This window comes from Phocoena phocoena, chromosome 10 (genome assembly GCF_963924675.1).
Source record: "Phocoena phocoena chromosome 10, mPhoPho1.1, whole genome shotgun sequence".
In the NCBI taxonomy this organism is placed as follows: Eukaryota; Metazoa; Chordata; class Mammalia; order Artiodactyla; family Phocoenidae; genus Phocoena; species Phocoena phocoena.
The window spans coordinates 66,883,394-66,904,292 of NC_089228.1; the positions used below are offsets into that span (position 1 = coordinate 66,883,394).

The 20,899-nt window shown below is 38.3% G+C and overlaps 1 protein-coding gene across 3 annotated transcripts in view; it reads left to right on the forward strand.

Moving 5' to 3' along the window:
• Positions 1–20,899, forward strand: part of MAPK14 (mitogen-activated protein kinase 14) — a 74,733-nt gene that overhangs the window by 34,869 nt on the left and 18,965 nt on the right. For all 3 annotated transcript variants that reach the window (XM_065886353.1, XM_065886352.1, XM_065886354.1), the window contains exons 4-8: positions 9,466–9,577; positions 10,294–10,323; positions 10,976–11,023; positions 12,189–12,303; positions 13,101–13,172. In XM_065886353.1, the coding sequence (XP_065742425.1) occupies positions 9,466–9,577; positions 10,294–10,323; positions 10,976–11,023; positions 12,189–12,303; positions 13,101–13,172 (377 nt within the window). The remainder of the gene's footprint in view (positions 1–9,465; positions 9,578–10,293; positions 10,324–10,975; positions 11,024–12,188; positions 12,304–13,100; positions 13,173–20,899) is intronic.

Consider the following 20,899-nt stretch of genomic DNA (forward strand, 5'->3'; position numbering starts at 1 on the left):
TTCTAATTACTTTTCATAGTTATAGTTGGCTTTTAATCATGTGTTATGTGTATTTGTGCCTTTATGTTTCAGTTAGCACTTTCCATTTATCATACAATTCAAGCTTTTACTGAATTTTAAATTTCTTAGTTAATAGGCATCCTACATAATTCATTAGTAAGACTATACTTTTGAGAAAGGAATAATAGATAGGTAGTGAGTTTTGATCATTAGAAACAATGTGCAGTTACTGAATATAACAGAGCTGGTGTTTAGAAAATGTGGAGTTAAAAGATGAGAATACAGTACCAAGTTGTTCTTGACTGCGATATGATGTGGTTGTACAGTTGGCAAAATTTTATAAGATATATCTAGATCTTTTTAGTGATTGGATATCATTTGGACATTTCTGTTTGCTGCTTTTTTTATTTTGTTAAATTTTTGTCTGTGTTGGGTCTTCATTGCTGCACGAGGGCTTTCTCTAGTTGTGGCAAATGGGGGCTACTCTTCATTGCGGTGAGCGCGCTTCTCATTGTGATGGCTTCTCTTGTTTCAGAGCTTGAGCTCTAGGCGTGCGGGCTTCAGTAGTTGTGGCATGAGGGCTCAGTAGTTGTGGCTCGTGGGCTCTAGAACGCAGGCTCAGTAGTTGTGGTGCATGGCCCCAGTTGCTCTGCATGTGGCATGTGGGATCCTCCTGGACCAAGGATCAAACCCATGTCCCCTGCACCTGCAGGCAGATTCTTAACCACTGTGCCACCAGGGAAGTCCTGGGAAGGTAGATCCTTAACGATACAGTCAGGTCCTCACACACACACCAAGATGTAGAGCTTAGTGAAGCAGGAACCCACTAGGCAGCTCCATCATTGACTGCTTTGACGTAATCCATACTCCTGCTAGTGTTGGAGGGTTTCCTGCAGAGGCTTGGGGTGGCCGCAGCTCACCGGGGGGACATGGTCACTGGCAGCAGAAGTCGTGGGAAGCAGTCCTTGGCGTGAGCCCTCCCAGAGTCTGCCACCAGCCCCACCAAAGAGCCGGGTAGGCTGTCTCTTTGCTTCCTGATATTAATATTTGTCAGGAGGTGGCATATATGTGCCATATGCATGCTGCAAATATTTAGTTACCAATAGGAATCCAAAATCTTGAAATAGCCAGTATTAGAACCCAACCCTAGAGTAAGCTGCAACTTCATGCTACTACAACATTGCCTTTTCTTAACTATAGTGGTTCTCTGATCAAGCTTAGTAGACAATGAAGAGTTTTTGGACTCAGTGCAAACAACTTCCTCAGATTTCAGGAAAGCTGAATTGCCATTTTCCCCCGTATTTTATAACTTCCCATTCCAGGTTTCTTATACCCAAGTTCCTAATCTTTGCTTGGTTCTTGAAGAGGGATGTGGAAGTGGGGTTTTAGATTCTGCCGTGATCTAGAAGAAGATCTACAACAGGGTCAGTCAGCAGCCATTGTTTTAGTGAAAGCCAATGGGCAGATAATCACCTAGCTTATTTAGCCGTCCACTAACTAAAAATGATTGTTCAACCACTAAGTGTAGCCTTTTTTATCAGTGTAAAAGCTGCTGAATGTACCAAATAGGTAAAGGAAGTTTCTAGATTTATATTTTAACCTGATTTAATTCATAAATATTTAAATACCCATCCTGTGTTAAGCGTAGTACTAGTCTCTGGGGAATATAACAAATTAGATAAACATGGTCCCTGATGATAGATTGAGACTCTTTAGTTGGAGAGAAGAACAATTTAAATGACCAAACAAAATACAGTGTGATAGGTTCTGGAAGATCCTACATGATTTTTATTACTGTTCACTCTCTGACCTCATCTAATACTTTTCCCACTCACTCTCTCCATTCCAGCCACTCTGGCCTCTTTATTCTTCCTTGAATACAGACATCCACATTCCCAGTAGAACCTTTGTACTGGTTTCTAATGTTGGCCTGGAATACTCTCCCCACATATCCCCATGACTGATTCCTTCATTTCCTTCAAGACCCTACCGAAAGGTCATTTCATCAGAAGCTTTTTTTTCCCCTCTCCAGCATAGCTGAAATACTACCCCCACTGTCAGGGTCTACTCCTTACTCTACTTTCTTCTTAGCAAATTTTATCATCATATTTTTTTTTTTTTTTTTGCCCCGGATGCGCAGGCTCAGCAGCCATGGCTCACGGGCCCAGCCTCTCCGCGGCATGTGGGATCCTCCCGGACTGGGGCACGAACCCGAGTCCTCTGCATTGCAGGCGGACTCTCAACCACTGAGCCACCAGGGAAGCCCTATCATCATATATTTATTGTTGTCTGTCTTCTCCCTGTAGCTTGTAAGCTCTATTAGAGCAGGGAGTTTATTTTCTTCCTTCTTGAGTCTTCTTTATTTGGCTGTGTTGGGTCTTCGTTGCTGCGTGTGGGCTTTCTTTTCTCTAGTTGCAAGAGAGCAGGAGCTGCTCTTCATTGCGGTGTGTGGGCTTCTCATTGTGGTGGCTTCTCTTGTTGCAGAGCATGGGCTCTAGGCTCGCGGGCTTCAGTAGTTGTGGCACGCAGGCTCAGTAGTTGTGGCTCTCAGGCTCTAGAGCGCAGGCTCAGTAGTTGTGGCACATGGGCTTAGTTGCTCCACAGCACGTGGGATCTTCCCGGACCAGGGATCGAACCCATGTGCCCTGCATTGGCAGGCAGATTCTTAACCACTGCGCCACCAGGGAAGCCCCTTTGTTGAGTCTTTAGTAGTTAGAAATTCTCAGAAGTTGAGAGTGATGAACTGAATTGTATAATACCACATATAAAATTGTACACATTGGGCTTCCCTGGTGGCGCAGTGGTTGAGAGTCCACCTGCCGATGCAGGGGACACGGCCTCGTGCCCCGGTCCGGGAAGATCCCACATGCCACGGAGTGGCTGGGCCCGTGAGCCATGGCCGCTGAGCCTGCGCATCCAGAGCCTGTGCTCCGCAGCAGGAGAGGCCACGACAGTGAGAGACCTGTGTACCACAAAAAAAAAAAAAAAAAATTGTACACATCTTAGGTCTTTTTGGCTCTAAGTCTATTTCTAGTCACATTTTTCTTGATCCAGAGCTCTATTATTTGAAAGTTTGCTAACCATTCTCATTGGGTAAATGCTGTGTGATAGGTTGTATGTAAGATGTCAAAACTAAAGGCCTTCAGTTGCATGTGGTCTCATTAATGAGATGAAGCATAAATGCTTACCTAAAACAACTTAAAGGACCAAGTCAAATTTGCAGTGTCAAAGCAACATACAGGGTATTAAGTAATCTCAGAATATGAGAGAAACTTAGTGGAGGAAAGCCTCTAAAGAAGGTAATAACTGTATTTGAAGAAACAGATAAATAAGGATTGGGTGTAGAGGTCGAAATATATTCCAGATAGTCAAAGAAATGAAGGAAATGTATAAAGTATACAAAAAAGGAGATTTGTGTGGAATGGAGACTGTTAAAGGAGTAGATAACTGTTGATTTTTCTTTTGTACTTGGATAAAAATTGTGTTTTGGTAAATTATGAATTTTTTTTTTTGGTGGCGCAGGAGAGCTCTTTTCCTAATTTAGCTAAGAGGCATTATCTGCTTGGAAATAGTGCTTTCCTCTATCACTGAAAGAAATTCCCAGCCCAGTTGTTTGGACTTACAGAAATATTCTTCTTCCTTGAAAATAGGTTGAGTGCTCAAGATTGGTAATACAGAAAGAGAAGCAGTCTGGGAGAAAGATGAATGAGTTAACTGTATTAACAGTTATATTTGCAATTTATTTCCGTATCAGAGAGGTCTGCTAAAATGAGGATGGAGAGTTGGTAAAGCATGTAGGTGTCGTCACTGACTCACATTTGAAATCTAAACAAATTACACATCCTTTAAGAAAACACCATTCAGTTTTTGTCTGACGTGATCAGTAAGATACCCCCTTTTTCTCAGATTAGCTGTTGTAAAAAGGTAAAGAAGCTTCAAGGTATAGTTTTGAGTTTGATTCTCTCAAGAAATTTTCCTGTAATTAACTGCTTCCTAAGTCTGGATTGGTGCCCTCCCCTGTGTGTTCTCCAGCACCTTGATGTATACTTTTATAACTCTAATTATGCTCTATTATGAGTATATACCTTCCTCTCATCTAAATTCTGTATCTTTCTTTTCCACTGTTGTACTCCTAGTGCTCAGCAATAAATATTTGTTGATGGAGTGACTGAATGAATAAATAACCTTGTGCTTTCCTGTTTATAACTGGTTGGCAATCTAGTTGTCTGATAGCATGCCCAGTGCATTCTCTTTTGACTAACTTTTTTGTTTTTATCTTGGAATATAGACCATATGGTAGAATATTGAATCTGGTTTATTTGATGCAGGTAATGTAGAGGGCATCTTTCAGTAATCTTTAGTTCAAATGAGGAGAATAGTTTGTTGTGAAATAAGCTGGCTAAGCTGCCTACCTGGCTGCTGAATGGTGCTTTTACCCCTTACATTGGAACAGTCTGGTCTGCTTACCAGATAAGATCTTTGGCATGAGTATTCCAATAAGATATGCCCTTGCCTGGTCTTACTAGTAATACTATATGAGTTGTCCTGGGTCATTCAATTAAATTCAGTGGTAATTGAGTGCCTGATATCTGCTACACAATGTTTTTAGGTACTTTAGATACTACAGAGGACAAAAAAGAAGCCTGTCCTCCTTGAACATTGTACAGATAGATAGCAATAAACAATGAGCATATAAAAGAGGAAGTTAGCATGTTAGCAAGCAGTAATGCTATGGACAAGAGGAAAAGATAGAGCAGGGAAGTGTGAGGGTTGGGGGAGAGATGCAATTTTAAGTGGGGTGGTAAGGATAGGCCTCATTGAAAAGGTGAATTTTGAGCAAAAATTTGAAGAAGTAGAAGAATTAGACTTGTGAATATCTGGAGGAAGAGCATTCCAGGCAGAAGGAACAGCCAGTGCAAAAGTCCTGAGGCAGAAGACTGCATGCTGTATTGGAATTGCAGCAAGGGGCCCTGTGTGGCTGCAGTAAGGAGGCCAGTGTGGAGCTAAGTGAGAGCAGGGGAGAGAAGTAGATGAAGAAATGAGAGAGAGAATTGGGGACAGGATGCTGGATTATGTACAGCTTTATCTGCTGCTGAAGGGATTTTTGTCTTTAAGTGAAATGGGAAGCCTTTTGAGAGGAGTGACATGGTCTATTTTTCATTTTTACAGAATCACTCTGCTGTTTTCAGAATAGGCTGTAGTGAGTCCCAAGGATCATTGGGTGTATTTCAGAAGCATGTGGTTACGAATTGTCAATCCCTATGGTTATTTTAAATACTTTGTTTTAATATGGAAATGTTTTTTGCCCTTTTTGATAATTATTTTATCAAATAGGGCTGATGGTAGTAGAGATGCCAAACTATAGATATAGAAGAGATTTTTTTCTACATAGGTTCTGATTGTATTATGCTTCAAAAAAAGAAAAGGCAGTAGAGTAGGAGTCTTTGACAATTGGGTGTTATCCAAGAAGCGCTTAATAAATGAAGCTCTAAATGGGGTGCTGTCTTGAGTACTGAAAACCACTTATTGTAGACTTCTGCCTTTTTGCTGGTACAGTACATTTTACTTTGAGAAATGATGGTTTATGCTCTTTATAGTTTAAAGGAAACCATCCTCACAAGAAAAGTGGAAAACAAGATTTGTATCATCAGGCTGTGAAATCATATTTTCAGCCCTCTACCTAATAAAGCCCTACTTATCTAATTCCTTTTTAAAGATGGGGGAACTAGGTAGCTTTCCAGCTGTTGGTCAGATTTAATTATTTGAGGTGTTCTGAACACTGACAGTAATAGGCATGTCTTTACTAAAATGTAATTAATTAAGCAATTAAATGTAATTGCTTTGTAGAGACTAATACTATAGAAATTATGTGGCATCTGCTTTTTTTTAGTTTATTAAATTTATTTATTTTTGGCTGCATTGGGTCCTCGTTGCTGCGCAGATTTCTCTAGTTGCAGTGAGCGGGGGCTGCTCTTCGTTGCGGTGCACAGGCTTCTCATTTCAGTGGCTTCTCTTGTTGCAGAGCACAGGCTTTAGGTGCATGGGCTTCAGTAGTTGTGGCTCACGGGCTCTAGAGCTCAGCCTCAGTAGTTGTGGCATGCGGGCTTAGTTGCTCCACGGCATGTGGGATCTTCCCGGATCAGGGCTCGAACCCGTGTACCCTGCATTGGCAGGCAGATTTAACAACTGTGCCACAAGGGAAGCCCCTATGTGGCATCTATTAATGCTCCTTTTGGGACTGGCTTATTTAAAATGTGCCCATCAACATTTTCCTCCCACTTCCTTGTTCACTACTTTTAGAAATTGTTATGTCTTCCATAAGCATTCAGGAACTTTGCACAACACTTGCTTTTGTCCACTGTTGCAAAATTTATTTCAAAAACCTTTCTATATGTGATGAGTTGGAATTTGACAATTGGTTTTCATGGATTGGTCTTTTGGGCTTCGTGGAAACAACATATAGTGATTAGGTTAGTTCCTGCCAGACACATCTGCCATGAATAATGTGGTTCAGCTGATTTGATTGGAGCCTAGCAGCAACGTTTGATAGTTATCACTATATAGACTGATTAACCTTATGTACTTATATAATGTCTTGACAGTCTCTCCCGGTGTCTGGAAATTTTAGTGATAAAATGAGTGTGGTCTCTGATGGGGAGGGGACTTAAAGGGAATTACACAGTGGTAGAATATTCTTTTTTCTTTTTTAAAAAATAAATATATTTTATTTATTTATTTTTTGGCTGAGTTGGGTCTTCGTTGCTGTGTGCGGACTTTCTCTAGTTGTGGCGAGTGGGGGCTCCTCTTCGTTGCAGTGCATGGGCTCCTCGTTGCAGTGGCCTCTCTTGTTGTGGAGCGCGGGCTCTAGGCGCGCAGGCTTCAGTAGTTGTGGCACGTGGGTTCAGTAGTTGTGGCTCACGGGCTCTAGAGCGCAGGCTCAGTAGTTGTGGCACACGGACTTAGTTGCTCCGCGACATGTGGGATCTTCCCAGACCAGGGCTCTAAACCCACGTCCCCTGCATTGGCAGGCGGATTCTTAACCACTGTGCCACCAGGGAAGCCCAGTGGTGGAATATTCTAACTAAAAGCATGCTCGCTCTCTCAGGCTGTGCAGTTAGTGGTCTTCTGTCTGTATAGGGTTTTTTAAGTTATTGGTAACCATTTAAACCCAATACTCAGACTTGAAATTACTATGTTTGCTTTGGTAGTACTGCTTAACACCTTTGAGAACTAGCGCAGACATTAGAGAGTTAAGATTTTTAGGTTTTATCTCAAGACAAATTAAGATAGATTTCTAGGTAGAATCATGCAGAACAGTATTTCCTTTTTTTACCTTTTCTCCTTAAAAATATGTTTGAAAGTTGAAAGAATAATCCTCTTACTATTCAATGTCATAAAATGTAGTTATTTGCAAAACAGTCTTATAAAACAAAAATTGGATTCCCTCTTCCTCAACCTGAGCCTTGCAAATTGTCATAATTGGTATTATGGATATGGCAACCATTATCCCAGATTTTCTGGGGGAAGTTCTGATTTCACAATATTAACCAGTTATTCACAACATTCTCGTATTTGTCGGATTTTGTATCAATTTGGGGTTAAAAAAATACAGTGACTGTGATTAGGATGGAATATTGCAACATTTATAAAACTTAAAAGAAATCATTCTCTTGACTTAAATTCTCTGTCAACTGGAAGAATTTGGAGGCAGTATGGGCTGTGATTTAAGATCATATTCTCTGAGATCAAACAGTTGTGGATTCAGCCCCTGACATTACCACTCTTTTAACCTTGAGCAGGTTATATATACTTGTTCTGTCTTGTGTTTCCTCCTCAGGGAAATGGGAATACTAATGGAACTTACCTTACAGCTTTGTTGGGAAGAGTGTATGAGACACGGGCATAATAAATAGTGCTTGGCACAGAATAAGCACGAATGCCTTTGATTATGTTATGTTGAGCTTGGAGCATCTCTTAAATCAGAGCAACCTTTGTGAAAATATTTCCAAAAATCCAATATAGTCTTTAAGTGACAGAGTATACTCTTTCCTCAAGGCAATATAAACATGCAAGTTTTAAAAATATGAAGGGCTAAAAAATCTAACTTAAGGTTACATCTATGCTAAGTCCTGTTGCTCTTCATCAAATTGGGAACTGACCATAGCAGCCCAACAGGGAAATTAGGAAACAGAAAAAGAAAAATTTTAATTCTTCTTTGAGGAAAGAAAGTAATAAATGTGGTGGTGTGTGTGTGTGTGTGTGTGTGTGTGTGTGTGTGTGTGTAAAGAGAGGTTATACACATATATAGTCATGTAAGACATTAATAGTATATTTAAATTTACTGACCTGGTTTCTTTTCTTCCAAATTTATCAAAAATAAAAATTGAAATGACATGAAATCAGCATTTTTTTATAGCTCAACTGATATACATTATTATTCAGCCTCAGGAATGGGTAATCATTCTCATACTAGATAAAACCTAACTGAATTTTTAAAAACTCCACTCCTTTAGTACTGATTGTGGTTGTTATGTTCCCGTAGCAGTGTGATACGGTAATGAGTGAGTAAGGCATTGCATCTAGAATATCTGTGGTGAACCTGTTGGACTTGAATGTAATCGTTCCCTAATCTTATGATGTAAGGACAGGATACATATCCAGCACCACACCTGTGGGGAGAAGTTCTAGAATGCCTCATCTTGCTTGCAGATAAATTTTGTTCCTCCTTCCTTTAAAGTAAATGCAGGAATATTGTCAGTGAACAATATCCTTTTACCAGTCATTCCTGAAAAAGGAGAGGTATAATTTGAAAATTTAAAGATACTCCTATTTTATTTATTTATTTTTTAATTGAGGTATAGTTGATTTACAATGTTGTGTTAGTTTCTGGTGTACAGCAGAATACTGTACAGCAGTATTCTCTTTATTTATATACATATATTTCTGAATCACTAATCCAAAACTCCTAATTTATCCCTCCCCCGCATGGTAATCATAAATTTGTTTTCTATGTCTGTGAGTCTGCTTCTGTTTTGTAAATAAGTTCATTTGAAGATACTCCTATTTTAGACCCTACAGGATATATAATGAGGTGAGAAATGTAATGGCGGATTTAAAAATATGGCCATGCATTTAGTTATACTGTGTATTTCTCATACAATAATATCATTTTTAAGAAAAATGATACTAACACATATAGCATTCTAATCTCCATTTTTGTTTTTTTTCTTTTCTTTAGAGAACCTAGGAAAAGATGTCAAGTAGGAACTAGTATAAAAATTTTCAGAAAAATAGACGACAGGTAGTAAAGTTAGAATAGTGATGTTGGAAACAAGCCGCGTGTGAGTAGCTACTAAGCTTTTAGGTGTCACTGCGGTACTTACTGAGTGGACTTCTAACAGTCTTTTGAAGATCAGAGCTTTCTTAGGGTTCTGGATTATTGTGTAACTGTCCATTAATTTCTAGGTACCTGGTGACCCATCTCATGGGGGCAGATCTGAACAACATTGTGAAATGTCAGAAGCTTACGGATGACCACGTTCAGTTCCTTATCTACCAGATTCTCCGAGGTCTCAAGGTACAGTCAGTATTAGTAATAATTTTGAGGAATGAATTCTCTCTCTCCCTCTTTCCCTTCTATTTAGGGCTTAAGGGAAAACAAACAAAACTTTCTTATGGAAAATTTCAAATACAGAAATCACAAGTACAATCATAGTATAATGAACCCCTGTGTTTATTCAGCGACCACAATTACCAACATATGGTTAATCTTGTTTCTTTTGTATTCCCCCAAACCCTGGATTATTTTAAGGCAAGTCTAGACATCATATCACTCCACCCATCAATACTTCTGTAGGCATGTCTGAGAGTTAAAGACTCTTCATTATTACATCTAAACAATAATAATAATTTCTTGATGTAATCTAATATCTGGTCAGTGTCATGTTGAAACTTTGAAAACATCCTCAAGAAGCCTAATTTATTTGTGGCAGGGGCAGTTTTTAAATTAAACCACCTTTAATATTTAGCATCTTTGAGTCCTTATTGTGCTCCAGAGCACCCACCAGGAAACAGGTTGAAAGCTCTATTTCACTCATACTCCAGCTCTGTGAACAGAGTTGATGGTATGGAAATCATAGTTATGATAAATGTACAGACTACTGATAATTACTTGTTCTGATTGCTAATCCTGCTGTTAATACTAGCATTTCTTATTGACTCATAAAAATGTACTTCAAATATGTCATATGACAGTAGGAGGCTGGACATAACTGAGTTTTTGCTTTTTCACAGTATATACATTCAGCCGACATAATTCACAGGGTAGGTATTGTCTTTTGATTAAATTATTGGGGTGCTGGTGGCTAGGGAGATTGACAAGATCCTAATCTAAGCTTATTTTAGCCATTGAAATATTGAGCGATTGCAACTTTGCTCTAGGTTTAACTAAAGAATGAAGATATATAGTTTTTACCTATTTAAGGCTAATGAGGACTAGATAGTGACTATAGAATGGAGATTGTTTATAGTTAGATGAAGTCTTTTTTTTTTTTTAATTTATGTTTATTTTTGGCTGCGTTGGGTCTTCGTTGCTGCACGCAGGCTTTCTCTAGTTGTGGTGAGCAGGGGCTACTCATTGTTGTGGTGCATGGGCTTCTCATTGTGGAGCACAGGCTCTAGGCGTGTGGGCTTCAGTAGTTGTGGCATGTGGGCTCAGTAGTTGTGGCTTGCCGGCTCTAGAGCACAGGCTCAGTAGTTGTGGCGCACGGGCTTAGTTGCCTCGCGGCATGTGGGATCTTCCTGGACCAGGGCTCGAACCCATGTCCCCTGCATTGGCAGGTGGATTCTTAACCACTGCGCCACCAGGGAAGCCCTAGATGAAGTCTTTTATGTTTAGCACTTCATCATTACCCTTAGGGAAAGAATTTACCATGTGTCATAAAGTTGATCCTGTTCTCTCTTACTTGCTTCCTAGGACCTAAAACCTAGTAATCTAGCTGTGAATGAAGACTGTGAGCTGAAGGTAGGATGAAGTGACAGTGGTAATTGTTTCACCTTGTAACTATATGTTTAACTAACCAGGCAAATTTATATAGGGAATGTGTTTATAAAGCCATGACTTTTAATCTGAAAATTCTTATTGTCCTTAGGAATATCATTAGACTTTGAAATTTAAACCAGAGATTTAGTAAGCTTTAGTTTAAGTGATATTGAAGGTAGCATAAGGTGTCTTGTTTTCACTCTAAAATAAAGTTAAATTGAAATTTAATATATTAGTTATAATAAAGGAGAATTATAGTGTGAATATCAAGTAAGCAGTCCTCTTGAAGAGTAATTATTAGATTTTATGGGTTTCTAAGAGAAAAAAATGGCAGAAACACACTTATTCAAAATAATTCAACTAAGAGATAAATAATCTATAAAGAGCAAGCAACTCTGGAATTTTTTGTTTCATTTCTTTTTTTACTCAATTTTTTGGAAACATAATTTACAATAAAGTGCAACACTTTAAGTGTACATTTGACAAACTTATATAGCTATGTAACCACCAACACAGTTATGATAAAGAACATGTCCATCACCCCAGAAAGTTCCCTTGTGCCCCCTTCCTAGCCAGTCCCCACACCTCTACCCCTAACCCTGGCTTCAGACAACAACCAATCTGCTTTCTGACACTATAGAGTAGATTTATCTTTTCTGGAGTTTCATACAAGTGGAATCATACAGTATTTTTCTATGTGTGTCTGACTTTTGCTTAGTATAATATTATTGAGATCCATCTGTATTGTGTGTATCAGTAGTTCATTCCTTTTTGTTGCTGAGTAGATCCATTTTATGATTATACCACAATTTATTTATCCATCCACCTATTGATAGACACGTGCTTCAGTTCCATTTCAGGGCTGTGTAAAGCTGCTATGAATATTCATGTGCAAGCCTTTTTGTGGCACATATATTTTCATTGCTCTTGGATAAATGCCTAGCAGTGGCATTTTTGTTTTGCTTTTTGTGATTTCATTTTTTTTTAAGTTCTTGCTGTGTTCCCCATGCATTCTAAGCATGGACCAGGAAATATGTTTATGAAAGTGCTATATTCTCACTTTTTATAAGGCACTGGAGTTTTTTCCCACCTGCTTTACAAGCCTTAGGAGTTTGTTCCAGTGGCTGATTTCTCTTCTCTCCCTTAGATCTTGGATTTTGGACTGGCTCGACATACAGATGATGAAATGACAGGCTATGTAGCCACTAGGTGGTACAGGGCTCCTGAGATCATGCTGAACTGGATGCATTACAACCAGACAGGTACTACTTGCTCTTTTATTTAGGGCCTTATTAATACTATGTTGTGTGTATTTGGGGTTCTCAGAAGTGGAGATGGCAGGAGTAGGAAGAAACATTTTTTTTCTTCCCTCAGTGATCATTTTAAGTCCACGAATAGAAAAATATTTCAGTTGCTCAGATAAAGTGGGTTTTTTCAAACTTTGTGATTTAGCAATTGGCTTTTTATTTATTTATTTTTTTGCAGTACGCGGGCCTCTCACTGTTGTTGCCTCTCACTGTTGTGGCCTCTCCCGTTGCGGAGCACAGGCTCCGGATGCGCAGGCTCAGTGGCCATGGTTCACGGGCGTAGCCGCTCTGTGGCATGTGGGATCTTCCCGGACCGGTGCACAAACCCGTGTCCCCTGCATCAGCAGGTGGACTCTCAACCACTGCGCCACCAGGGAAGCCCTGGCTTTTTACTTATTTATATTTTCAGCATATTCTCTGAGTACTCCTGCCTGAAGACATTGGGTTTATAATATTAACCTCTCAATATTACTTGGGAGAATCCATCATTTCTACCAGTAAGAAACCTTTGTCCTTTTGTGAACAGCTTATTTCTCTTGCCATAACTATGTTTTGACTTAGCCCACCCATGAAGCCCTTTAATGTGGTAAAGGTCTTAGCTTATTTATTTCTATAAAAATGAGTGTGATTGTTGAACCTCGGATGTCTTAAATATTAATTTCAGTATTTCACCCCTTAACTATAGTTCCATTTGTAGCCAAGTATGATAATAGTGACATTATATTACTTTTATTTCTCTTTAATTTTGCCAGTTGATATTTGGTCAGTGGGATGCATAATGGCCGAGCTGTTGACTGGAAGAACACTGTTTCCTGGTACAGACCGTATCCTTTAAAAAGTTTTGGGTTCTTGTTTCTTGTCTGTATTTTGGTGTCCATGGTAGTATATTACTTTTACCTATTTCTAGGAAGGGCCTTCAGTTACTTGCTTTTATAGTCCAGATATGCATTGTGAGATCTGCTCTCTTGCTGAGTATCTTGCCTTGTCAAGAAAGAGGCTTCAGTTTATTTTGAGAGTTGCAAAAATTCTTCATAATCTGGAAAGCCCTTTAAATCTTTCATATGTCATCTTTTTTGCAGCAAGTTCCTTATTAATCTTCCCACAGCCCTTCTGCCACCTGAGTGTATTGGTGAGAAGTTCTAGATCTCAATGACTAGTTTAGTGTTCGTTGCACCAGCGCTCAATGAACACAAGATAACCATTTATAAATCGGGGATATCTTGCTTGTATGTTTGATTTACATATTAAAAAGGCTGTTTTTGGTCCTTGTAATGATACACCTGCTGACTCGTTTTGTTTGTTGTCTAACAACAAAGAATAAAAGCAAGGAGATAAGGTCACCCTGTTGTGTGCCTTTTTTTCCCCTCAGCATGACTTTATCTTTTATCCCAGATTGTAGCCAAACCTTAATTTACTTCCAGAGTTATTGTCTAGTTTATGGTTTATCATGGCCCCTTTATTTTAGCCCCTTTCCTGTCTGCTGCATGCCCATTTCACAGTTTAGTAATAATATCATCAAAATGTGATTTGTTGTAACTCCCATCAGTTCCACTTGAGGAAGATGTTTAGGCAAGAAAGAATTTTGAAATATATGTCTAGAATTAGGTTTGAAGATTTTCGTAAAATTCATTTGACTAGCCTTCCGTGGGTTTGGTTGAGAGATGCTGCAATTGCCTGTGTTCTATCATGGTTAGAGACCTAAAAGCTGTTTTAGCACCTCACCTATGCAAACTCATTGAGTTTGTAAACCAGATTGTCAGTTCACTGGCTTACAGTTGGGATAATACTTCTATGGTGACTGTGATGTTCATGTTATCGATCCGTATATTCTATCTTCTGCTAGAGTGTACTTTCCTAATGAACTGAAAAACCTCTTCCCTCAGCCATTTATTTCCCTCTCAATATTACTGGATTGATATAGAGTATATTCTCCTTATATAGCTCACCTTATTCCTCCTCATCCCCAGATTCTAATTTTAATACCTAGTGTTTCTCCTTTGTCCTTTGCTTCATTTACCTTTTACTTGTTTCTTAGAAATTTGATATATGCATTATAGTCCAAGCTAAGAGAATTAGGGAAAATTTGTAATTTTCCTTTTCCTCAGGCACATATCTTAGAGTCCCATTCTTTAGTCTGTCCTCCCAAGCACACTGTCTGATGCTCTCCTCTGTTCCCCCTCTTCTTCCTCTTCTTTGTATCTGTATCTCCATCTACAGTCAGTCGTGGACACTCATACCTACATAGACACACAAAGTGATAGAGAGAGACAGACAGTAGAGCATACTGGTTAAGAGCACATGCTCTGGAATCAGACTTACAGGGTTGAGATCTTACTTAGCTCTTATTTACTCCCAGCTCTGTGACTTTGAGCAAGTTGTCTAACCTCTGTCTCTCAGTTTCCTTAACTATAAAATACTGATAATAGTACATACCTCATAAGGTGGTTGTGAGAATTCAGTGAGATGAAATCTGGAACGTACTTAGAACAGAGCCTGCCAACAGATGTTAGCCATCATCTTCATCAGTGATCTTTGGGAAGCAGTTTCTCCCTTCATCTTCCCACTTTATTGTCTAACTGTGAATCATTTAAAGGCTAGTTTTTTGTTTTATTTAAATTCTGTAACAGGTAGTAAAGGATGGATCCCCTTGGCAGGCTACTGGTAGAAAGGTTTCAAAGCAGTTGTGTGTGTCCTACGGTCCTATCTGCAGGACAGCTGCTTACTGATGGCTTGACCTTTTTAAAATGCGAACTTTCAGCCTCTAAGAAGTCTTCTCTTTTTTTTCTCAATAAATTTTATTTATTTATTTATTTATTTTTGGCTGCATTGGGTCTTCGTTACTGCGTGCGGGCTTTCTCTAGTTGCGGTGAGCGGGGGGGCTACTCTTCGTTGCAGTGAGAGGGCTTCTCACTGCAGTGGCTTCTCTTGTTGTGGAGCATGGGCTCTAGGCATGTGGGCTTCAGTAGTTGTGGCTCGTGGGCTCGAGTAGTTGTGGCGTACAGGCTTAGTTGCTCCGCAGCATGTGGGATCTTCCCGGACCAGGGCTCAAGCCCGTGTCCCCTGCACTGGTAGGCGGATTCTTAACCACTGCACCACCAGGGAAGCCCTAGAAGTCTTCCCTTTTATGCATACTTCTTTTCCTTCTATGAACTTTAGGTAGAAAACCTAGCATTTAAACTTTTTACTAGGAGATTCTCTTTTTTTTTTTTTTGCGGTACACGGGCCTCTCACTGTTGTGGCCTCTCCCGTTGCGGAGCACAGGCTTCGGATGCGCAGGCCCAGCAGCCATGGCTCACAGGCCCAGCCGCTCCCCGGCATGTGGGATCCGCCCGGACCAGGGCACGAACCCGTGTCCCCTGCATCAGCAGGTGGACTCCCAACCACTGCGCCACCAGGGAAGCCCAGGAGATTCTCTTTTTAATATATGAGAATTCATTTCAAAATTCTTATTTTAGTAATACACTGTTTCTTTCCTACTTGGCTCCTTCAGACAGATGTTCTCCTGGATCGGAACATTCAGAATCAGAGGACTGTATTTGTAATATACATTCAGATTCAGAGGATTGTATTTGTAATATACATAACTCCCTTCTTGTCAGTTGCAATCTGTGTGGATATAGCTTTGGTTGCCTGACAAAGGGAGAGGAAAGTGTTTTCTATTACTTTTTCAAATTCCCAGTTGATTCTCGTGTACAGCCAGTGTTGAGTACAACTAGAGTTTACCCTGGTTGGATTTTAGTTTTAATCTTTCAGGCTGACCCTGAAAAAGTTACTTAGTTAGCAGTTTTTCCTCATTTTTTTTTTTAAGGTACCAATGAGATCAGAAAAATTAAGAATCTAGAATTATCCACTTGAGGACCTAGAAAGATGTTAGAAAACATCTAGTTGAATCCTCTGTTTTTATAGATAAGGAAACTAAGAACCCAGAAAAAGATACAAACCTCTGATCTGACTCAGGTATTAGTTTCTTTCCAATATTCTACTTGTTGCCTGTTCTCCTAATTTCTGAAACTCATTTTCTTAAAACCTTTGCAGAATGTGCTGGCCCCACACACTCTTCTGTTGCCCAGAAAAGCATGCATCTACTGCTTATTTATGATTTTAAGATGCAGCTGAATGCTGAGGTAACCTCTAGACTATGCTCTTTATTTGAGTGCACAGTTTTCACCCTGTTTTCCTAAATTATTATTTATCTTGCATTTGGAACTGACGGTTTTAGCTTCTAGATAAGAACTATCTAATAGAACTTTCTGTAGGCTTACAAATGGTTTATGTATGTACTGTCCAATATGGCTGTTGGTAGCTACCAGCCACATGTGGATATTGAGCACTTAAAATGTGGCCAGTGAAACTTAGAAACTGAATTAAAAATATTTTTGTGGTTAAGCATATAAACATAAAATTTGCCATTTTAACTTTTTTTTATTGTGGTAAAATAAACATAACATGAAATTTACCATTTTAACCCTTTTAAAGTATACAGTCCAGTGGCACTAATTATATTCATAAAATTGTACACCCACCACCACTATGTCCAAAACATTTTCATCACCCCAACAGAAATTGTACCCATTAAACAAAAACTCCCCATTCTTCCCTCCCACGGCCTGTGGTTACCTCTCTTCTACTTTCTGTCTCTATGAATTTGCTTATTCTAAATATTTAATATTAAGTGGAACCACACAATCTTTGTCCTTTTTTGTCTGAATTATTTCACTTAGCATGTTTTCAAGGTTCATCCATATTGTAGCATGGATCATAACTTCATTCCTTTTTATGGCTGAATACTATTCCATTGTAGAGCTATACCATATTTTATTTATCCATTCATCTGTTCATAGACACTTGGGTTGTTTCCACCTTTTGGCTATTGTGAATAGTGCTTCAGTGAACACTGACATACAAGTATCTCTTTGAGTCCTTGCTTTCACTTCTGTTGGATATATATCTAGGAGTGGAATTGTTGAGTCATATAGTAATTCTGTATTTAACTTTTTGAGGAGCAGTCATTGTTTCCCAAGCAGTTTCACCATTTTACATGCCCACCAGTGATGTATGAGCAATTTCTCCACATCTTCACCAACATTTCTTCCTTCCTTTCTCCTTCCCTCCCTCCCTTCCATCCTTCCTTCCTCCCTTCCTCCCATCCTTCTTCTTTTTAAAATTATAGCCATCCTAGTGGGTATGAAGTGGTATCTTTTTGTGGTTTTGATTTGCATTTCGTAATGACTAATAATGTTGAGTATCTCCCTGTGTTTACAGGCCGTTTGTATGTCTTCTTTGTAGAGATATCTGTTTGAAACCTTTACCCATCTTTTAATTGGGTTGTCTTTTTGTTGTTGAGTTTTAGGAGTTCTTTATATATTTTGGATATTGAGCCTTCACCAGATATATGAATTGTAGATATTTTCTCCCATCTGTGGGCTGTCTATTCACTTTTTTGATAATGTCCTTTGATTTACATAAGTTTTAATTTTGATGAAGTTCCAATTTATCTATTTTTTTCTTTTGTTGTTCATGCTTTTAGTGTCATTTCTAAGAATGTATTACCAAATTCAAGATTATGAAGATTTACTGTATTTTCTACTAAGAGTTTTATGGGTGTACCTCTTATACTTAGGTCTGTGATCCATTTTGAGTTAATTTTTGTATATGATGTGAGGTAGGGGTCCAACTTTATACTTTTGCATGTGGAAATTCAGTTGTCCTAGTACCATTTATTGAAGAGACTGTCCTCTCCCACAGAATGGGTTTGGCACTTCTATCAAAGATCAGTTCTATTCCATTGGTCTATATGTCTATCCTTATAGCAGTACCACACTGTTTTGATTACTCTAGCTTTATAGTAAGTTTTGAAATCAAGAAGTGTTAAGTCTTTCAACTTTGCTCTCATTTTCAAGATTTTTTTTTTTCTCTTTGGGCTCCCTTATAATTCCATATGAAATTGAGGATTGGCTTTTCCATTTCTGCAAAGAAGGCTGTTGCAGTTTTGCTCGCGATTGTGTTGTATTTTAGATCACTTGGTAATATTGACATCTTAACAATATTAAGTCTTCCTGTTCATGAATATGAGATGTCGTTCCACTTATTTAGGTCTCATTTCTTTCAGCAATGTTTTATAATTTTCAGTGGACAAGTTTTTCACTTTCTTGGTTAAAGTTATTCTTAGGTATTTTCCTAGCATCTTTAAGATGCTATTTTAAATAGAATTACTTTCTGAATTTCCTTTTTGGTTTGTTCATTGTTGGTGTGTAGAAACACAACTGATTTTTGTTTGTTGATCGTGTAGCCTGCAACTTTGCATAGCTGAAAGCTGAGAGCTCTAGTAGCTTTCTTGTGGATTCTTTGGTATTTTCTATATGTAGGATCATGGCATCTGCAAATAGAGGTAGTTTTACTTCTTCCTTTCCAATTTAGATGCTTTTATTTTTTTCTCGTTTCTAATTGCTCTGACTAGAACTTCCAGTGTAATGTTGAACAGCAGTGGTGAAAGTGGGCAGCTTTCTCTTGCTCTTATCTTCAGCCTTGAGTGTAATTTAGCTCTGCATTTTTCATAAATACTCTTTATCATGGCAAGGAGTTCTCTTCTGAATAGTTTTATAGTTTCATAAAACTCATAGTTTTATGAGTGTATTTATCTGAATTTTAAATTTTATTAAATTTTCTTTAGATTACATTTAAATTTAATCACATGTGATTATTGGTATTGTATTGGACTGTGCAGTTTTAGATCTTGACAAATCATCTTCCTGTAATACCTTTTTCTCATTTTTTTTGCGATTAGTCTTCTTGAGAGAATCTTTTGTTACTAGTTGTTGATAATCCCTGGAGTTCCCCTGAAGATATAAGATATACTAATTTTTGTCTTAAAGCTAATTATGTTTTCAGGTTAGAAATTATTCTCATTTGTGACTCTGCAAAACCCTCCCAACTAGCTCAAAAATAGTACTTTTTTTTTTTTTTTTTTTTTTTTTTTAAGAATGGAGCCCTTCCTCATAAGTCTAGTTGACTGGGTATATATATATATATATATATATATATATATATATATATATATATATATATCAAGTGGACACACCTGAGAGAACTGTCTATTAGAAAGAGAGTGGGGACACAGAATGTGTCTTCAGGTATGGTGCTAACTTATTTCAAAAACCATTGGTTCTGAAAAGAGTAAGCCAATTAGAAAATATTACTACTAATGATTGACAGTCTGCAGCCTAAGGAAGAGAGACAATGAGTTTCCTAGCCCTGTTGCACGTCAAGTACTGTTTTCTTCCAGACATCTCAGCCTCGGCTTACTATTGTTTTCCTTTGCTAGGTAATCAAATGAATTTTGTTCATGTGTAAAACTTTTCTTTCCTTCTTTCATTTTAATAGAAATGGTAACTAGACATTAACTAGACATTATCATTAACTTCGACATTAACTAGAAGATAATAAGGCTCCTGCCATCAGCTTGATGCCCTACTTTATATGACTTTTATTAGTGTTTACTGGCTCCTTATTTCTTCTTTTGATTTTTTTCAAACATTTTATGAACTACTTCACACATACAAAAAGACAAGGAATAATAAATGAACACCTATGTTTATATGACCCAGATTATGAGATAAAACATTGCCAGTGGAGTTAAAACTTCTGGTATACCCCTTCCTGTCACATCTACCCCTTTCTTTCAGACACTGGTTTCAAACAGTCTCTCATTTTAAAAAAACAGTCGTACTTCAGACACTAAAAGCAAGTGTCCTAATAAATGTTGAAGAAGAAAAATATTTTATTAGGTTATTTGCCTTTTCTTCTCTAACTTAAGAATATATTTCCCCATTTGAAAAGGCTAGAACTCTCAGGCTTGTCCACAAATCTAAAGTACCTTAAAAATTTTTCCTTGTATGACAGTGAAAATGCCTATTTTGATGACCAAGAAGAGAAGGAAGTAAGCTAAGTCCCATTCTAGTCCACCTGTCTGTCACCAGGGAATTTCCACAGGTCTTTGTTCCAGCTTTGCCTCATATGGATTTTTTTTTTTTTGAAAACTGCAGCTCATAAGCAGCAGAAGTCACATGTAGGTTCTGCAAATGGTCCTCTTATTCATCTTCAACTCTCCAGCCTGCAGAGGTTTCCTAGGAGTTGCCTAGAACACTTAGAAGTGAATAGAATATCTCTCTTTTACTTTCCCTCTAAATACCCCATTACCCTTAAGTTTTTTTTCCTTGCCTTTTCATTCTGGCCACCTTTTACTTTTGTTACAGAGGACCTAGTCTAAAGAGTAACCTTAAGCCTAAGTTGTTTTAGGAAAAATCAGGAGATTTATGATTTAAAATTTGACATTGTGATTATTACAATTAAAACACATTTTTGATTAACAGTAAAAATACCTGCTATCTAGGGAAAAATGGGTTAAACCTGTTAAGAAGGATGGCTTGCTGTGGAAATAATTGTCATAATGTGGTAAATTTTGCTTTGCTCTGCTTATATAGCTACTTGAAGCTCCTTCTGGCCTTAACTGCCTGGACAAATTGTAGTGGCCTTACAGTAGCTGGTATTATTG